This window comes from Somniosus microcephalus, chromosome 3, assembly GCF_052327205.1.
Source record: "Somniosus microcephalus isolate GS21.2 chromosome 3, FLI_Smic_1.0, whole genome shotgun sequence".
NCBI classification, from domain to species: domain Eukaryota; kingdom Metazoa; phylum Chordata; class Chondrichthyes; order Squaliformes; family Somniosidae; genus Somniosus; species Somniosus microcephalus.
This window is the reverse complement of record NC_140989.1, coordinates 299,636,149-299,656,995: the sequence shown is the minus strand read 5'-3', so window position 1 is coordinate 299,656,995 and position 20,847 is coordinate 299,636,149. Positions and strand designations below refer to the sequence as shown.

The 20,847-nt window shown below is 45.4% G+C and overlaps 1 protein-coding gene across 3 annotated transcripts in view; it reads left to right on the top strand.

Annotated features, from left to right (window-relative positions):
- The window catches only part of fggy (FGGY carbohydrate kinase domain containing), a 420,841-nt gene that overhangs the window by 272,833 nt on the left and 127,161 nt on the right, over window positions 1-20,847 (top strand). For all 3 annotated transcript variants that reach the window (XM_085982838.1, XM_085982840.1, XM_085982839.1), the window contains exon 12: window positions 6,567-6,641. In XM_085982838.1, the coding sequence (XP_085838964.1) occupies window positions 6,567-6,641 (75 nt within the window). The remainder of the gene's footprint in view (window positions 1-6,566; window positions 6,642-20,847) is intronic.

The following is a 20,847-nucleotide window of genomic DNA, read 5'->3' as shown; positions in this document are numbered from 1 at the left end:
GCATACCTCAGCTGACTCCGCCCATGGCTCCGCCTGCTTGCCCAGGTATAAAGGTGATTGTTTGGCTAGTATTCTTCCTTGCTGGAACCGATCACCCACGAGGGTGGGCTCTGTTATTTAGCCAATAAAAGCCTATAGTTACTATCTTAACTCGTCGCTTTTCATGGAATGAATTGATAGGTATATCAGAGGCTACGGCTATCATTGAAGCAGTACGTAAATGGAGTCATTTTCTTGCTCGTCACCATTTCACGCTTATAACCGATCAGCGCTCCGTGGCCTTTATGCTGGATAACCGGAAACGCACTAAGATCAAGAATAACAAAATACAACTCTGGAGGATGGAATTGGCCGCCTTTGGCTACACCATACATTATCGACCTGGCAAAGAGAATGTGGCCCCGGATACCCTCACGCGGGCATTCTGCTCTTCTATGTCAACTTCGACTCTGGCGGATCTTCATACTGACTTATGCCATCCTGGCGTTACCCGTATGTTGCACTTTGTGCGATCTAAAAATCTCCCATTTTCTACGGAAGATGTGAAAAGAACGTGCTCCTCCTGTAAAATTTGTGCGGAGTTAAAACCGCAATTCTTCCGTCCATCAGATGGCTCGCTCATACACGCTATGCAGCCTATGCAGCGACTCAGCATTGACTTTAAAGGGCCATTGCCTTCCTCAACGCAGAACACCTACTTACTGACTATGGTGGACGAATATTCATGCTTTCCCTTTGCTTTCCCCTGTCCCAATATGCTTACTTCCACAGTGATCAAATGCGTTGATCAAGTCTTTTCCCTTTGCGGTACGGCCAATTTCTTCCACTCTGATCGGTGTCCCTCCTTCATGTCAAGCGAACTCAAAAGTTATCTCTCCCAACGGGGAATCGCCACAAGTAAAACGACACCATACCATCCCATTGGTAACGGACAGGTTGAGAGATACAATGCTATCATTTGGAACGCTGTTCGTCTTGTGCTGAGGTCACGCAATCTACCAGACCAGCAGTGGGAAACTATGCTCCCTGACGCGTTGCATTCCATCAGGTCTCTCCTTTCTACTTCTACCAATGTCACACCTCACGAGCGATTCTTCAGCTTCCTGCGTCGCTTCACCCATGGGATGTCTCTACCGTCATGGCTGGCAGCTCCTGGCCCCGTGCTGCTCCGAAGATTCGTTCGATCGTCGAAAACCGATCTTCTAGTCGATGAGGTAGAACTTACGGACGTCAACCCCACGTACGCACACGTGCGGTAACCGGATGGCCAGGAGTCCACCGTTTCGCTCCGGGACCTGGCTTCCTGTCCGTCCGGTTCTGCGGACCCAACTGATGGAGGGACCCGCGGGGATGCTGCCGACACTCTGCGCTCCCCCAAGGATGACGCCCTACCTGGGACATCGAGGGATCTGCCGGCTGCCCCGCCGGATCCGCTCGGGGAGCCGAGCGCTCCCTGTGGGATGGCCACCCCGGGCCAGGACGCCGGTCAATCCCCAGCTAACCAACGGGACAAAGCCAGTTCTGCGCCTGTGGGGACCCGCACCCGGAGTCACGATCTCCCCAGCCTCCCTCGGGTCGATCAGAGCAACACGGGCCCTGTCGATCCACCGGTACGGATCAAGCGCCCCAGGGACCAAGACACGGTCCGGGGAGACATGCCTTCTAGCTATAAACAAAAATCTAAAAGACTGCGGCTATTCGTGGTCCGCCTAATCCGTTAAGAGGAAGTCGTCGGGCTTCCAAATCTTTTAGGCAGGAAGAATGTTATAAATCTCATCATCAAGAAACTACTTATGAAATAACGCTGGACGGCCAGCTGGTGGCGCCATCCAAGGAGTATAAATACTCGGGCGTGGGCCCCAGCTTGCCAGGGACATTTTGTAAGACAAGGAGCTAGTGAAATACAACTAGACCTCCATGTTCTGAAACAAGTTGATTAAAGCCTTGCTTTATGCTCAAACCAAGTGCGTAGTGAGTTTTATTACGTCAACCCCATTAAAAGCTAGACCCAAAGAGATCAAGTGTAACTGGGGTTTTAACAGTGTATTGACTGCTAAACAAAGGTTATGGCCTGAAACTCATTTTAATTTTGTGCAGTGTCAAATTTATCAGTTTTAATAAAAATTAAAATTTTTAAGAAACTTTTTTAATAAAGTTTGTTTATCTTTATTTCAGGTTTGCCTTTTCCCCCATGCGAGAGCCCCAATCTTTGTTTTTCTCTACCATTTTTTAAAAGTTTCAGAGCTTACCCACTTCCTGGTTCACTGTCTGAGAATTCTGCGTTTTGATTGGCTGCTTAGACAACCTGTTGACGTCACAGTAGCTTGTACTATGGGATTCCCAACGTTGAAAGGCTTTGGGGAGTCAGGAGGTGAGCCACTCGCCGCAGAATACCCAGACTCTGATCTGCTCTTGTAGCCACAGCATTTATGAGGCTGGTCCAGTTCAGGTTCTGGACAATGGTGATGTTGATGGTGGGGAAATTTGGCAATCCAAGTTCCTGTCCAAGTCTCAAACAATTTGGGCAATCTGGTTCTTGTGGATTGAAGAAACACAAATGTATTCTTTTAAAAGGAAAAATAACATAACATAACATACTTGGGAATAATTAATTTTAGAAAGCCAAAGCCCTGGACAGGCACTGTTTTGACTGTCTATCAAGCAAAGGAGATTGATATTTACTTGATTATTTGGCTGGGATTTGTGCTACGTATAATGTTTCTAGCTTGTCCTTTTAGTTTTTTCCAATAATTAATTTTGAGTGTGTAACCTGACTGATGGGATGATTAGGTTGCAGAATGTTTAAATCAACACTTTGCCAATACACACATACATGCTCCATGCAATGCTGCGTACAAGAACAAATACAGTCATTCCTATTGGAAATTGGTTGAAACAGTAACATGGTGACTTTAAAAAGTTGCATGTTTACTTTTGTTTTTAAATCACTGGTGTGTAAGCTGGAGCTATTCTCGTACACTCTGATTCTAACACATTAATTTACATAAACCAACTCCATCAAAACATTAAGGCCTAGAAATTGGGTTTTGGCTTAGCCAGGGCTTTAGCGCCGGAAGTTAGTGCCGGCGCTAAGTCCCCTGCGCGCGCCAAAAATTCAGTGGCGCCGCGCCCAAACGGCTGCCGGCGCTACTGAAGGGTCTTTGCGGCGGTACATCGGCGCTAACTGCCGTTTCGCGCCGCAATTCCGGCGCTGCGGCACCCGATGCGGTGCGGCAGGCTGGGGACGTGCAGGCCTCCTCCTCCCGTTAAGGAGGAGCTGCCTGCACCCGGCTGCGGCCCGCGCAAATCAGCTTAAAAATGAGCCCGGCACCTCGGACAAGTGCCGGGCTTGCATCTGTTCCGGGGGGGCGGGGGGGGGAGAAGTCCGGGGAGGGAGCTGCGGGCAGGCGGCCGGTGGGAAAGTGGCCGGCCGCCGCGGGGCCTTTAATGCGCCGGCGCAAACTGGAGTAAGGCACCTCTGCCAGAACGTTGCTTGCGGCTGCCACGGGCGAGGCGGCCGCAATTCAATTTCGGAGTTCGGGCGGGTTACCACGGCAACCGGGACGCTGCGCACACCGATGACGTCATCGGTGCCGGCGCAGCGCTACCGGTGCAACGCCGATTTAGGGCCCCAGGGAATTTTTAAACTGGCCATAACTCTGGCGCTAGTCCCTCTAGCGCCTCAAAATCGGTGCTAAGGGCACTGAATTTCTAGGCCTAAATCTTTATATATAAAAGAGTTTGTCTGTCTGTCTGTCCAGCTATACAATCAAAAGTTATAGAGCGTACCTACACATATGTTATATCAAAAGAAAGCTTATCATTAGGGGAGTCTAATAGGTGTATTTACTTTTTGGTCAGACAAAAATTGTTCCGACAGTATACAAAAAAGGTTCAAAAAATGGCAAAATTCCGCTCATTAGCGTTGAGTGACGTGATGGTTGACCAATCGGTGCATCACGGGGGGGGGGTTCATTGTGTGTGTGGGCCGGCCTAATCCTTCTGAGCTGAGGTGAGTGGCCGCCATCTTGATTTCTAACTATTGATTTATTTTTCCCACTTTCTGTGTGTTTATTTTTCCCACTTTCTGTGTGTGTGGAGGGGAAATTGTTTTAAAAAAAAGTAAATTAATTTGTAAATATTTTTTCTAAGCTGATCAATTTTCCTACCTTTCACCCTTTTTTTTCCCTCTTGACTCGCTGCCTCCGCCGGGCGCCACAACCTTGGAGGGTTACCCCACCTGCAGGCCTCGAAGCCTCGGCCTCTCCTCGCCAGCCACGCCCGAGCTAGGCACCGCCCATCCCGCTGGGCCCGCCCCGCGATCGCCGCCATCTTGGTAAAGGCTGGCGGTGCAGGACTGAGCTGAGTGTAGCCATCGTCGCCATCTTAGTAAAGGCTGGCGGGGCGGGAGTCAGCGCGCGCGTCAACGTCGGCGGCGGCCCGGAGCGCGACCTCAGCTAAGGTGAGTCCGGCCGGGCCTCACCCGCTAGGCCGCGCACCGGCCGGCCCTGAGCCGCTGATCTGCACACGGGGGCTTCGGCTCACCGCGACCGGGCTCTCAGGAAAGGCAGACAGAGAGGGGGAGGGAGGGACAGAGAGGAAATCAGGGAGAGACAGGGGGAGCGAGAGGAGAGGGGGGGGAGGGAGAGGAGAGGAGGGGGAGGGAGAGGAGAGGGGGGGAGGGAGAGGAGAGGGGGGGAGGGAGAGGAGAGGGGGGGAGGGAGAGGAGAGGAGAGGGGGGGAGGGAGAGGAGAGGGGGGGGAGGGGAGAGGAGAGGAGAGGGGGAGGGAGGGAGAGAGGGAGGGTGAGGAGAGGGGGAGGGAGGGTGAGGAGAGGGGGAGGGAGGGAGAGGAGAGGGGCAGGGAGGGAGATGAGAGGGGAGGGAGAGAGAGTAAAGCAGGGAGAGACGGGGAGGGAGAGAGAGAGGGTGAGGGAGGGAAAGAGTGAGGGGGTGGGAGAGGGAGGGAGAGCTCGCCGCCTTCCTTCCTTCCTTCCTTCGCAGGGGTCCATCGGGCCAGGCCTGAGGCACTCCTTCCCGCCCCTCTCCAGGCTAATCCCGAACTAAATCCAGCAGTCTCTCTCTCTTCTCCCCCCCCATCTCTCTCTTCTCCCCCCCATCTCTCTCTCTCTCCCCCCCATCTCTCTCTTCTCCCCCCAGTCTCTCTCTCTCTCTCCCCCTCCCCCTCTCTCTTTCCCTCTCTCTCCCCCCCAGTCTCTCTCTCTCTCTCTCTTCCCCCCCAGTCGCTCTCTCCCCCCCAGTCTCTCTCTCCCCCCCAGTCTCTCTCTCTCTCTCGCTTCCCCCCCAGTCGCTCTCTCCCCCCCCTTCCCCCCCAGTCGCTCTCATCCCCCCCAGTCTCTCTCTTCTCCCCCCAGTCTCTCTCTCTCTTCCAACAACAACATGCCCTCAAAAAACCCTCGGCACCACCGGGCACTCCAGCTAGTTTAAGATAAAAGAACAGACGGTGAATAACTAAATTACTTTAGCCTTCTACACTAAACTTATATTTATATACAGTACACTTCACATAAAAAATGTTTCAGAGCACTTTAGAGGGAAGACAGATACACGGATAATTGAAGGGATTTAAAGGGGAATGACCAAATGATTTCTGTTTTTTTTAAATATATAGAAATTGGTATTCAAGTTCAGCCAGATTTCCATTCCATGTAACTATCGTGATTTTGCATTAATTTTAATTGAGTGACAGTCTTGCCATGAACGCCTGTCTTTACAGTTTGGCATGGTAATTTTTGATTGTCTTGTGACTGAATGTGTTTCCTGTAGCTAAATCACAAGAACCAACTATTGCTGCTTAATATGTGCAGTAAGGAATGATATTAAATATGCAAGTATTGATGAACAAACCAGACAAAGTTTGGTGACTTGACCTCAGCCATGCAGTCGTAACAATGTTACAATTGGCCACACACCTTGGTTGGAGGTAAAATCAGCAAGGGTTCCCACACCTCATTGGTTATCCAGCCCCTCTTTTTCAAAAACCTACGATTCCCTTTTAAAAAAAACAGTTTTATCAACCTGTCTTCTCACTTTTAAACATTTTTGTATCCATTTAAAACTTAAGTGCATTCTTTTAAAAGGAAAAATAACATACTTGGCAAGAAATAATTTTAAAAAAGCAAAAGCCCTGACAAACACTGCTTGACTGTCTTGTCTGAATGTCTATCAAGCAAAGGAGATTGAGATTTACTCAGTTATTTGGCTGGGATTTGTGCTCAGCCTTATGGGCCAGTGATATGATCACACAGTCCCTGAAGCCCCTTTGGAGGTTTTCATTACTTTTTTTGTAACTGACAGAGAACAGAGACTATCTTGTGTTGAAAGTAGTTCCTTAGAGACCATCCTTTCCACCTAAGCCTTTCTACTGATAACCTTTCAGAGTTAATTCCAGGTTTATTACTGCTAAGAATACCAATGTCACTAGGAAACCTATTTTTAAATCATAACTCCTTAATTAATTATGCAAAAATTCATTAGAAAAAAAACCAATTATACTTTGAGTTGTGTCTTCAAGTTCTAATAAAGTACCTTTTTCTTTCACCAATAGGTAACTGGATTGGCACTGTCCAATAGTCTTGATGACCTTGCTAAGCTTTACTTAGCTACAGTTCAAGCTATAGCGGTAAGTAAGATTTTCAATCATAATTAAAGCAATATAAGAGGATTCTAGATCCTGTTCGAATGGGCAACATTATCTTCATTTTTTTTTCCAAAGGGGCTGTAGGGTGGCAGAACATAGCCCCAAAATCAATCCTGAGGTGGGAGAAGGAACAACTCAAGCGGTGGGACCAAATCGCCAGGTTTCTGCCCCGAAACGTTCTGCTTAAATTCCAAAGGGGAAGTGGATTGAGTACCTTAGAATTAAGGCTCACATTTCCCTTTGGGGAAATTTTTTTTTTTAAATCACATATTCTGTGGTCCAATAAGGGCCTTTGGCTCCCCCCATTGACACAGTAAACTGCTGCTCTGAATTTCCACCAGCCAGTGTGGGTGCCCCTGTCACACCTGTACAGGGGTAGGTCACTGCCTCAACTATTTAAATGACCCCCATCCCCATGATTTGGGGTGGACTCAACTCTAGGACACAGCGGTGGCCAGAAGTCCTACCCTACCATATATCCGGCAGCAAGGGAGGCTCTTTGGCATGTCGAGCCCAATAATTATAAACCTAAATTGCCACAATATGCTATGAAAATTAGAAAAGTCCCAATCACTGTCATAATTTGTTCAATTCCCTGATCTAGCGTTTTCATCTTGAAAGACACATTTAGATAATGATAAAGCCACTTTAACTCCAGTGTTTGTATCACTTCTTATAGATTCACACTATATTAATATAGGTAAAAAAAAATCTGAAAAAATTGGGCTGCTTGAGCAGTGTAAAAATACAAGTAAGGATAATCTACAGTCCATATCCATCCCTTGGAGCAATTACCTATCCCAGAATGTGTCTGTGGGATCAGATTACAAAGTCAGGAATTTTCTGTGGTGGTAGTGGGTGCGATCGGTGGCGGGTCGGGTGGGAAAGTTGTTATTTTTGACAGCAGGTCGGGAACCTGCTGTCATCCCGCTCCCATGCGCCTTTCCCCCCTGGCACACCTGTCATCGCGGAGCCGGCCTGACCAGCAGCAGTGGACGTCCCAATTGAAATCATTATCAGGTAGTTTACAGGCACTTAAGAGTCTTTTTTCACTTACTTTTTAAATTTTCCTGGATGACCACGGGATTCACGCAGCTCGGTAACCACGTCTGTCAACCGGAGGCGGGAGTTCTGTGGCCATTTTCCAGCTGATTACTTGACAGCATCAACTGTACAGTAAAAGCTCCCACCTGACAGATGATCACTTTCCTCAGGCAGAAGCTGTTGCTCAGTCCATTTCCAGCACAGATTCTACAGGCTGCAAGTGTTTCCAGCAAAGTCTCCATCCAGTGTCACCTCAATGGAAGAACTCCCTCACCATTGACAGAATGCTTCTGTCAGCTGTACTTCACGTGCCATCTATTCCATCAACATGGGTGCCGTTTATACTGTCTCACCTTGGTCCTCAGAATTGGACCGCGATCAGCCCTAACACCAAGCACACCAGCAGCACCAACAACAACACCAATCTTCTCCGCAATCACCTGATGCTGCACAGGATACAGGGCATCAGCACCCGAGTACATTGCTGCCCAGGAGGCCAGAGATGGCCTCATCATGGCCAGATTTAGTTAACTTTACGCTGTACACCCATATGGCTGCCACATGATGCGCCAGGTTGGCACCACCCCACACCAACACCATAAAGAATCCCTACAATGACCAAGCCATTCCTTTCACACTCATCACCATTGCTGGGGGTACAGTTATATCTCATCATTCACTGGAACTCACTAAGCCACTTCCAAAGGTGCACACGAATCTGTCCAAGACCAGAAAGTGTTGAAAATAAAGATTTTTATGTTTGACACCACATTAACAGAAACTTTACATAAACATTGGATAAAACACCCAAGTGGCTACCCTTGTGTGTTGTTAGTTGGTATGATTGCACTAGGATGAGGGTGAGTGTGAAGGGTGGCTAGTGAGATGGGGATGTGATAATGTAGATAGAAAAGTGATGAATGGAGGTGCAAGGTATGTTGGTGTGAGTAAGGATGTGCAGGAGTAGGGTAGGAAAGGCAGAGTGATGGGGATGTGATGAGAGGCACAGCAGGATGAGGTTGAGTTTGGCTTTGTACTAAGGTTTTCCTGATCTAATGAGATCATTGAAATGTTTGCAGCACTGCACCCAGGTCCTCCTGACCACATCCCTGCTTGTGACCTTCTCTGCAATCTGCAACCAGGCTGTCTTGGTCTCCTGGGGACGTCTCTTCCGCCCATCGGAAGGGAAGAGGATCTCCCTGCGTGCTCTGACTCCCTCCATAAGCATATGGAGGGAGTCATCGGAGAACCTGGGTGCAGCCCTCTGCCTCTGTGCAGTCATTGTCAGTGTTTGCAGCACTCCAATGCTGTAGTACACTGACAGCACTATGTTAGATTAAACGCCAAATCTAATGTGGCCATGGTCCCTTTAAAGATCCTGGCTGAAAACGCATCATGAATGACGTCAGATGACTTACAACATCTCATTGGGCCGGGTAACACGCTGGGTGGGCTTAATAGGCTCCATTAGGACACCGCCCGCACTGGACTCACCCAGGTAGGCAAAATTCTGGCCAAAGCCTCAAGCCCATTTAGATCACAGGACGACAAGATAATTTCAGGTGAGGAAAGATATTGGCCCATCTTAATTCACCTATACAGAGAGATCCTAATTTTCCCCCATTGTAGTATCCTATTGCTTCTTAAATGATTCTGGGGTTTTGCCTCCACTACTCTCTCTCTCTGGAAGTTTATTCTATATGTTGATCACTCTTTGTGTGGGGAAGAATTTCCTGATATCAGTCCTAAAATTACCTTTGAACTTGTGTATACTAGTTCTACTCCCATAGTTTAATTTAAAGTAGCAATCCACGTTAGCTTTTTCTACATCCTTAACGATCTTATGTACTTCTATAAGATCACCTTTTAGACACCTCCTTTCCAGTCTGAAAAGCACAAGTCTTTCCAGACTTTTCTCATTACTCATAAAGCTGACACTGAAGATCAGCTTCATGGTCCTTCTCTGCACGGCCTCCAGCACTGAAATGCCTCTCGTTTCTTGGTGACCAGAGCTCAATGCACTATTCAAGGTATGGTCTGACCAGAACAATATACAGTTTGATCATTAGCTCCTCTGACTTAGAGTCTACTGTTTTTGACATTATAGCTAAGCTCTCTATTAGCTTTGTTGATTGCTGCTCTGCATCAGTTGGTTGGACATGTTTGGTGTCAAGTCTACTAAGATTCCTAGGTCTCCTTCAACTTCATCTTTAGCTTTTTCAACACCATTCATGGAGTTTGCCTGTCTCTGTTTTTCCTTCTTACATGTAGCACTTTACACTTGTCTGCATTAAATTTGATGTGCCATTGTTCTGATTATTTACATATTTTGTCCAACTCATGCTGTAATTTCTGAGCTGCATCACAAATTACAGAATGAGTTGGACAAAATCACCTGAAAAATTGTCCACTCGGCTTGTATTTTTATTGTAAATGAGAAACAGTAGGGGTCCCAACACTGATCCCTGAGGTACCCTACGCAGTACTTTCCCCACTTGGACATAACTCCTCTAACAAGTACTTCTTGTTTCCTACCCTTCAGCCAGTTTCTTAGCCATTCCCAGTGTTTACTTAACATATTTTTGAGTTTTTTTAATTCATTCTGGAGATATGAGCATTGCTAGCAAGGCCAGCATTTATTGCTCATCCCTAGCTATTCTTAAGAAGGTGGCAGTAAGCCTTCTCTTGAACTGCTGCAGTACAATTAATTAATAAGCCTTTCAAGTGGAATTTTATCAAGAACCTTTTTGAAATCAAGATACACTGGGTTGGATTTTCATTCAGAAGTCGGGAAGGAGGCGAGACTACAACTTTCGGGTTTTAGTCCCGTCTCCATCGACGTCCGGCCAATCCACGCGATTTTCACTTGATTGACCTTGTTGAGCCCGCCCAGCGGGCTCAGCAGGCCAATTAAGGGCCACCCGGCAACAGGTGACATCACAGACTGAAATTTCATCTGTCAAGACGTGTTGACAGATGAAATATCAGTGTTTCACAGCTGTTTGAAGCTGTCAAACACTGACAGTCTTACTTCTAACCTGAGTCCTTCTACGCAGACTCTGTTAGAAATCTAGCCGGCACTGAAAGCTGCAAGCTGTCACTTTTGACAGCTCGCGGCCATTCTGCTTTCAGTGCCGGCTGAATGATGGACTCCCGAAGCCTAGAGGAAGGAAGGCTGTGAAGGTAAGTACAGGTAATTTAAACTTCTTTAGACACACCAAACACACTTACCTTTGCACTCATGCACCCATCACTCATCTGAACACCGACATCTTGACCCCTCCAAGTCCTTCAACCCGACGGCCCGACTCCTCTAACCTGGCGTGGTTTGGAGCCGTCGGGAATCCCACACGACACCCTTCAAAATAGGGATTAGGCTAAAAACTGCCTGTTAACTACCTGTTAACAGGCAGTTAATTGGCACTAATCCCTTCCCGCCTCGGGTCGGCGGGTCCCAGTGCGGGGCGGGTACCCGCCTCCTTTGAAACTTACATGGAGACGGGTTTTGGGGGGGATGGTGTCGGGACCCCCGAATTCGGGATTTTAGCCCCCCCCCCGCACGCCTAAAAGCCCGCCTCACGGCACACTGAAAATCGACCCCGCTATGTCATAGAGCTTACCACACTCTACTTGGGTTTTCACTTCCTCGAAGAAGTAAAGAAGGTTGGATCTTCCCCTTCTGAATTCGTGCTGACTGCTGTAAACTAGGTTACTGTTGTACAAGTTTACTCCCGAGAATTAATTCTATTATGTTAAATGAAATGGGAATGAGACTCATATGTCTATCGTTGCCTGTCTGTTTTGAACATTGGCACCATATTATCCTGTTTCTAATCTACTGCTACCTCCCCAGTATTAATTGATTCTTTCATTACCCTGTATATTAAAGGAAATAGTTTGATGATTAAATACTCTCTTAAAGTGCGTTTTGTGTACCAAAAGGTTTACTGGTTCTAATTCCAGTGTGATGCAAAATTAGCAAATTGAAGCTATTGTTTTTTTTAAAACTGGTTCTCCTTTTTTTAATTTTAACATTCAAGTACAACAGTACTTATACAACTCATCAGTTACATAGTAAATCCATTACATTCATTGACCACAATAAAAAGGATAAAGCCTCAAAAACAGCTTTATGGTCAACAATATAAATACAATAATAAATTTTTACAGGTAAATCAATTGAAGCTATTGTTTATGTTCAACCAACTAAAATCCTCGTTGACTCTATTAGAGGACTGACAACTGACTCCAAATTGGTAAATTGCAGATAAGTCCGGATAAGTACTGAACTTAATTTTTAACTTGAAATGATTGGAATTTTGGCTTCCTTCACCAATTTGGTTTTGGTCACTTTGGGGTAGATTTTGACTTTTGTGCGGCCAATGTAACAATAGCATCCCCTTGTTATTTGGCCTAGATGTTCGTGTTTTTTGCATCTGCATTTCTTTAATCTATTCAAAGGCAAACCAAGTTAAACTAAATGAGGAAAGTCATGGTTTGAAACATTAAGCTGCTTTATTCTAAGGTGGAGTATGTACAGAGCAGTAGTTACAATCAGCACTCATGCTTTTCTATTTCAGTGGATTGTCTTACTTGACTTAAACAAGAGATCTTCTAACTATCCTCCAGCATTCCTAACCTCTTCACCTCAACAAAGGTCTTCAGGGTTTTCCCTCTAAACAACCTGACTGCCCTCCCAACCTACCTTACACCTAAAAGCCTGTCTGTGACTGCAGTGTTAGCTTTTAGTAAAAACTAAATACCACTCCTCTTTAAAGTGCAATCTACCAGCCTAATTTGGCAATGACCGTGTTGAGTTCAAATGATATGATTGTCATGTCAGCAGTGCTTATTAACAATCGCTGGAATCTCTAATTATTTTAATGATCTCCAACTGCTGGTTCAGACATCCCGGGGGCAATTTTAACTGTACCCGCCCAGCACAAGCCATTACTTACTTGCCCTGAAGCTGCCAGGAACCGGCCAACCACGATTTTAGCCTGCTCTGCTGAGCAGGCGGCAAGAACACCCGTTCAAAGCTGGCAGGATCCTTCTTTACATATGCATGACATAATTGGGACCTCACTCCAATTTTAACTCAGGCCTGAGTGGGGAAGCTTTCCTGCCAGACCATCCCAGGGCAGAAGAGAATCAGCCCCAGAAGAGGCCAAGAAAGGGAAGTGTTTTTCTTTCCTTTATGGGGCCAGGAGGAGCAGGCACCCCATACTGCCACTTAACTTGTGTTGGCGGGTGGCCTCCGGGCAGCGTGATTTTCCGCCGCTTCCCACTGACCTCCCACCCAGAACAGGCGGGAAGTTTACCAACTGGATTTAAATGAGCCCCAGCTGTTAAAATAGGCCAGCTCTCATTCTGCCATGGAATTAACTTGCCAGTGCAGTTTCCTGTCAGAAACCTGCTGGCAGTAAAACTCCATATACACGTAATGGCTCTACTGTCTTGTAAATCTACTCCCTTGAGAATTAAGTTTAGATCAATAGTAGCATTTTTAACATATATTCCACAAAGGATCCCTTTGGCAGCCCAGTCTGAAATCCTGAAACCTGACAACCTTTATAAGAAATGAATGTGCAGAAGAAAAGGGAGAAGAGGAGGACCAGAATAGGACTCGCAACGAGCCAATCTCTCTCCAAATTGGAAGAGCTGGCCCTGCAAATTTTATTTAGTGTCGTGACTTGGATAAGAAGTCAGGAGATGGGGAAGCAGGAGGCATGACCCCAATTCAGATTAGGCAATTTCCAAGTTGATACTGTTTTTGTACACAATAAATTCTCTACTGCAAACAGTAGCTGCCTGACCCTTTAAATGGCTTCCTTTCTCAAGTGGCACTTCATGTTATCCAACACCCAGTTTATACAAGCGTCGCTTGCACCTGACCTACGTCCCGCATTCCAAGAGAGAAGTCGTGCGACTGATGATGAAATATCACTTCTACTTCATTTTAATAAAAGTTGCATCTTCCCGCCACACCCAAATGTAATGCTGGCATCCCACTCACCCGTCAATGCCATCGAGCATTACTAGGCCAGAGATGCAGCATTACAGGTCTCTGATCACTTTTCTTCATTGGAATGCCCCCAAAAAAGCTGCTATTGGGATGTTCTGATAAGGAATATCAGGGCCTAATTATTCTTTTGACTTATGCAATGGAATCTTTCTGTCCTACAATAGTACTTTGCTTGCACAGAGGGCTCTATTATAAACACGAAGGGCTCTATTATAAACTTCTTCAGTGTGGAATAGGGGGCAAAGTCTATGACCTTATTAAATCAATGTATCTGAAAAACAAATGCGGGGTCAAAATTGGAGACAAACGCACCGATTTCTTCACCCAGAGAAGAGGCGTCCGGCAGGGCTGCAATTTGAGCCCGACCCTGTTCAACATATACATAAATGAATTAGCAGACATGCTGGAGCAAAGCGAGTCACCAGGTCTCCGTCTCCTGGATGGAGAAGTGAAGTCCCTGTTCTATGCGGACGACCTGGTTCTGCTGTCTCCCACAGAACAGGGATTACAGCAACAACTAGACCTACTCGACAAATACTGCCAAAATTGGGCTCTAACAGTAAATCTAAAGAAAACCAACATCATGATTTTTCAGAAAAGACCCAGATGTCAGGAAAACAAATACCAGTTTACCCTCAGTGATACCACTATAGGGCACACTATGAGCTACACCTACCTTGGTCTAACTATTACAGCATCAGGGAGCTTCAGCATAGCAGTGAATGCACTAAAAGAAAAAGCCCGAAGAGCCCTATATGCAATAAAAAGAAAATTCTACAACATCCAAATCCCAATCAAAATCTGGCTCAAAATATTTGACAGCATAATCCTGCCCATTGCACTGTACGGTAGTGAAGTATGGGGCCCGCTAAATCACCAAAGCTACACTAAATGGGAAAAACACACAATAGAAGCCCTACATGCAGAATTCTGCCGAAGCATCCTTCGCACCCAAAGAAAAACGCCAACAAATGCATGCAGAGCCGAACTAGGCAGATACCCACTGATAATAAACATCCAAAAACGAGCACTAAACTTCCTAAATCACCTCAAATCTAGCTCCCCAGACACCCTTCATTTCAAAGCCTTTCAGACCCAAGAGCTAAACCCAGAAAAGAGTCCCCTGAGTCAGCTGCTACTGAAACTAAGTACTCAGCCGGACCCTGACCAGCCCCAGACCAACACAGCCGTCCAAACACCAATCCGAGTGAACCAAATCATTAAAAAATGCAAAGAAACCTACCTGGAACATTGGAACAAAATAACCGAAAGCCAAAGCAGATTAGAATGTTACCGGGCCCTAAAAAGAGAATATAAACTGGCAGACTACCTCACGACCATCAGAGACACAAAACAGAGACAGACCCTCACCAGGTACAGACTAAGCGACCACCAACTGGAAATTGAAAAAGGCAGATACAAGAAATCCTGGCAGCCTAGAGAGAATAGAATATGCGATCAATGTCTGGCTGGCGAGGTTGAAACAGAAATGCATTTCCTCCTAAAATGCGAAAAATTCAACACATCAAGAAACATATTATTCAACAAGCTAAGCCAAACAACCCCAGATTTCAAGGAATTGGATGATCTGTCAAAATTGAGATTAGTCCTAGGAGAAGGAGACAGACCATACCTTGGGGCCAAATATGTAACAACATGTCACAACCTGAGGACTGTTTAAAAGTAAGACTGTTTAAAATTAATATTGAACGTACCAAATGAAGTAGAAAGACTGTTTAAAATTAATATTGTTTAAAAGTAATATTGTATGTACCCAACAAATGTCAAATCGATTGACACCTACAGAATGTTGGAAAACTGTACCTTTTTGCTATGTAAGCTTTGGCAATATGGTTCTCTGTAAACTTTCATGCCAATAAAGCATTTGAACTGAACTGAACTGAACATATGCTAATACTAACTAGGAAATAGTGGTTTATGCCTGTGATGTCTGTATCAAACTATATAATTTATTTCAGACTCTATAGCTTAGTGGAAGCTGACTGCTCTCTGCTGATCCAGTGGCCAAGCATGCACTTGATCTCTTTCTCTGGCAATCTAATGCTGGTTTTGCCTAGGTTTCCAAAAGTAAAATGAAGCAGATTCCTCATCCTCTGGCAGCTCCCTACTATTTGAAAGTTAAAAAGAAAATCACACGTAGCTTTGCAATATCAGTCCCATTCTTTACTCCAGTGCTTGCTGTGAAAGGGCAGGCAATGTGCAAAAAAATACTTTTGAAGCCAAACAGTAAATGAGATGGCTGCTGAAAAGTTCTATAAATAATTCTGGAGTCAAAGTTCAAGTTTGCTTGGCTCCATTATTGTCCTGTTTGCTCAGCGCTGATTGTACGGGGACAGAAATGCATTATGAAAACTTTTCATTGCAGTTCTAAATGAGAACATAAGAAATAGGAGCAGGAGTCGGCCATACGGCCCCTCGAGCCTGCTCCGCCATTCAGTGAGATCATGGCTGATCATCCACCTCAACTCCACTTTCCTACCCTTGATTCCCCTAGAGTCCAAAAATCTGTTTATCTCAGCCTTGAATATACTCAAAGACTCAGCATCCACAGCCCTCTGGGGCAGGGAATTCCAAAGATTCACAACCCTCTGAGTGAAGAAATTCCTCCTCATCGCGGTCTTAAGTGGCCTACCCCTTATCCTGAGACTATGCCCCCTAGTTCTAGACACTCCAGCCAGGGGAAACAACCTCTCAGCATCTACCCTGTCAATCCCCTTCAGCATCTTATATGTTTCAATGAGATCACCTCTCATTCTTCTAAACTCTAGAGAATATAAGCCCATTCTACACAATCTCTCATCATAGGACAGCCCTCTCATCCCAGGAATTAATCTAGTGAACCTTCGTTGCACCGCCTCCAAGGCAAGTATATCCTTCCTTAGATAAAGAGACCAAAACTGTGCACAGTCCTCCAGGTGTGACCTCACCAAGGCCCTATACAATTGTAGCAAGACTTCCTTACTTTTATGCTCCAAACCCCTTGCAATAAAGGCCAACATGCCATTTGCCTTCCTTATTGCTTGCTGTACCTGCATGCTAGCTTTCTGTGTTTCTTGCACGAGGCACCCAAATCTCTCTGAATACCAACATTTAAAAGTTTCTCACCATTTAAAAAGCATTCTGTTTTTCTATTCTTCCTACCAAAGTGAATAACCTCTCATTTCCCTACATTATACTCCATCTGCCACCTTACTGCCCACTCACTTAGTCTATCTATATCCCTCTGCAAACTCTTTGTGTTCTCCTCACAGCTTACTGTCCCACCTAGCTTTGTATCGTCAGCAAACTTGGATACATTACACTCAGTCCCTTCATCTAGGTCATTAATATAGATTGTAAATAGCTGAGGCCCCTACACTGATCCTTGCGGCACCCCACTAGTTACAGCCTGCCAACCTGAAAAAGACCTGTTTATCCCTACGCTCTGTTTTCTGTCCGTTAACCAATCCTCTATCCATGCTACTATATTACCCCCAACCCCATGAGCCCCTATCTTGTGTAATAACCTTTTATGTGGCACCTTATTGAATGCCTTTTGGAAATCCAATATACTACATCCACTGGTTCCCCTTTATCTACCCTGCCAGTTACATCCTCAAAAAACTCGAATAAATTTGTCAAACATGATTTCCCTTTCATAAAACCATGTTGACTCTGCTTAATCATGTTATGATTTTCTAAGTGCCCTGATACCACTTCCTTAACAATGGATTCCAGCATTTTCCCAATGACTGATGTCAGGCTAACTGGCCTGTAGTTCCCTGTTTTCTCTCTCCCTCCTTTCTTGAATAGCGGTGTTACATTTGCTACCTTCCAATCTGCTGGGACCATTCTAGAATCTAGGGAATTTTGGAAGATCAAAACCAATGCATCCACTATCTCTGCAGCCACCTCTTTTAAATCCCTAGGATGTAGGCCGTCAGGTCCAGGGGATTTGTCGGCTTTTAGTCCCATTCGTTTCTCTAGTACTTTTTCTCTACTTATATTAATTACGTTAAGTTCCTCATCCTCATTAGACCCTTGGTTCCCCATCATTTTTTGGTATGCTTTTTGTGTCTTCTACTGTGAAGACAGATACAAAATATTTGTTTAATGTTTCTGCCATTTCCTTATTTTCCCACAATAATTTATCCTGTCTCAGCCTCTAAGGGACCAACGTTTACTTTTGCTACTCTCTTCCTTTTTACATACTTGTAGAAGCTCTTACAATCTGTCTTTATATTTCTTGCTAGTTTTCTCATTCTATTTTTTCCCTTTTTATCAATTTTTTGTCCATCCTTTGCTAGTTTCTGAAACTCTGCCAATCCTCAGGCTTACTACTATTCTTCGCAACATTGTAAGCTTCTTCTTTCAATCTAATGCTATCCTTAACTTCTTTAGTTAGCCACGGATGGATTACTTTTCCTGTGGAGGTTTTGTTTCTCAATGGAATGTATTTTTGTGGAGAATTATGAAATATTTCTTTAAATGCTAACCACTGCTTATTTACCGCCATACCTTTTAATCTATTTTTCCAATCTTCCTTAGCGAACTCGCCCCTCATACCTATATAATTGGCTTTATTTAAGTTTAAGACTTTAGTTTCGGACTTAGGAAAGTCATTCTCAAACATAATGTGAAATTCTATCATATTATGATCACTCTGCCCCAGAGGATCCTTTACTATGAGATTGCTAATTAACCCGGTCTCATACAAGATCTAAAATAGCCTGTTCCCTGGTTGGTTCCATGACGTATTGTCCTAGGAAACTGTCACGAATGCATTCCATGAATTCATCCTCCAGACTACCTTTGCCAATTTGGTTTGTCCAGTCTATATGAATATTAAAATCCTCCACGATTATTGCATTACCTTTGTTACAAGCTCCTATTATTTCTTGATTAATATTCTGTTCAATGGTATAGCTACTGTTAGGGGGCCTATATACTACTCCCACCAGTGTTTTCTGCCCGTTGTTATTCCATGGGCTGGATTTTCCAAGCCCCGAGGAGGCGGGTATGGAGGCAGGACTGCCGGTAAATTAGCAGAAAGTGGGGGCGGATGGCAAAGCCGCCCCCATCCCGCCTCCGTGCCCTTTTGCGAGGAGGCGGGAGAAGTGTTGCTTCGGGTCCCGTCTCCTGGAGGCGGGAAAGGCATTAAATACTTTTAACTGCCTGTTAACAAGTAGTTGACAGGCAGAAAAAAGGATTAGTGCCATTTTACCTTTACAGGTGAAGGCTTCCCGACCTCGGAGAACCCCGCCGGGTTGGAGGAGACGTGAAGGAGGTCTGCAGCGGTCGGAGGCACCTGGAAGTAAGATGTAGAGGTGAGTGTTGGGTGCAAGTGTAGAGCGGTAAGTATTTAAGGTGAGTGATAAGTGTAAAAAAATGTTCACTTACCTTGTTTTCTTCCTACAGCCTTCATCCTCTCTGGATCGGGAGACCCGACATCCTGCTTGTCAATTTCACAGACTGGCTGTTGGATCCTCCGCTCCAACAGCCATCTGAAATTTACAAAGTTGAAAGGTTCGATGAGTCCTGAACACAAAGACTCATCAAACTAAAGAGAATGTCAGTGTTTGACAGCTTCACAGAGCTGTCAAATGCTGACATTTCTTCTTTCAAGAAGTCTTGACAGATAGCACATCTGACGTTGACGTGCTCTGTCAGTGATTTCTTCCCCAATTGGCCTGCTGAGCCCGCAGGGCGGGCTTAACAAGGTCAATCAGGGGAAAATCCCTCTGGTTGGTCAGATGAGGATGGAGGCGGGACATTGACACGACAAGCAGCAGTCCCGCCTCCAACTCATCTCCATTCAGAAAACCCAGCCCCTTATCTCCACCCATACTGATTCTACTTCTTGATCTTCCAAGCCAAAATCCTTTCTCTCTACTGTCCTTATGTCATCCTTTATTATCAGGGCTACGCTCCCCCCCCCCTCCTTTTCTATTCTGCCTGTCTTTTAGGAGGATTTAAAAATGGAGTGAAAATATTTCCCTTAAAAAGTGATTGTGTGCATTGAACCTTCTTGAATCTCGTGAATCTTTGTGTCCATGCTGGTGTTAGGTAGGGAATTCCAGAATACTGACCCAGTGACAATGAAGGAATGGTGATATATGTTCAGGTCAAGAGGTGTGCAGCTTGGAGGGGAACTGAGAGATGATGGAAGGTCATTATGAAGCAACTGAAGATGGTTGGGCCGAGGGTGCTTCCCTGAGAAGCTTCTGCAATGTCCTGGAGCTGCGATAATTAGCCACCAACAGCTGTGACTATCTTAGTTTGTGCCAGGTATGACTCCGGCCACTGCAGTGTTTTCCCTTTGACCCCCAATGATTGCTAGTGCTCCTTGGTGCCATACTTGGTCAAACACTGCATTTATATAAAGGATAGCTGCTATCACCCCTCCTCTGGCATTCAGCTCTTGCATCCACGTCTGAATCAATGCCATGAGAAGGTCTGGAAGCAAGTGGTTCTCGTAGAATCTGAGCTGGACTTGCAGTGAGCAGGTTATTGGTGATTATGTTTTGCTTAATGGCACTATTAATGATTTCTACCATCACTTTACTGATTGGGAGGAGGCTGATTAGATATTAGTTTGCTAGATTAATCCAGTTTTTTGTGGATAGGGCACACATGGGTAATCTTCCACATTGTTAGGTAGATGCCATTGTCATTGCAATCCTGGAATAACTTGGCTAGGGGAGTGACTCGTTCAGATTACATAGATTTTCAGCATTACAGCAAAGATGTTGTCAGAGGCTATAGCCTTTGCTGTGCCCAGTGCACTCAGCTACTCCGTAATGTTACGTGGAGTGAACTGAATTTTCTGCAGACTGTCATCTATGATGATGGGGGACCGAGTAGCAGAATCCAATTTGAAATTTTGGCTGAAGACACTTCAGCCTTGTCTCTTGCTTTCACGTGCTGGACGCCATCGTGGTTGTGTCTGGGTATGCTCATACAGTCTCTGCCTCCTGTTAGTTGTCTGGTTGTCACCACCATTCTTGACTGGATGTGGTAGGGTTAGAGAGCTTTGCTCTGACCTGTTGATTATGGGATGGCTTAGCTCTATCTATAACCTGCTGCGTTTGGTGTTTAACATACAAGGTAGCCCCATGT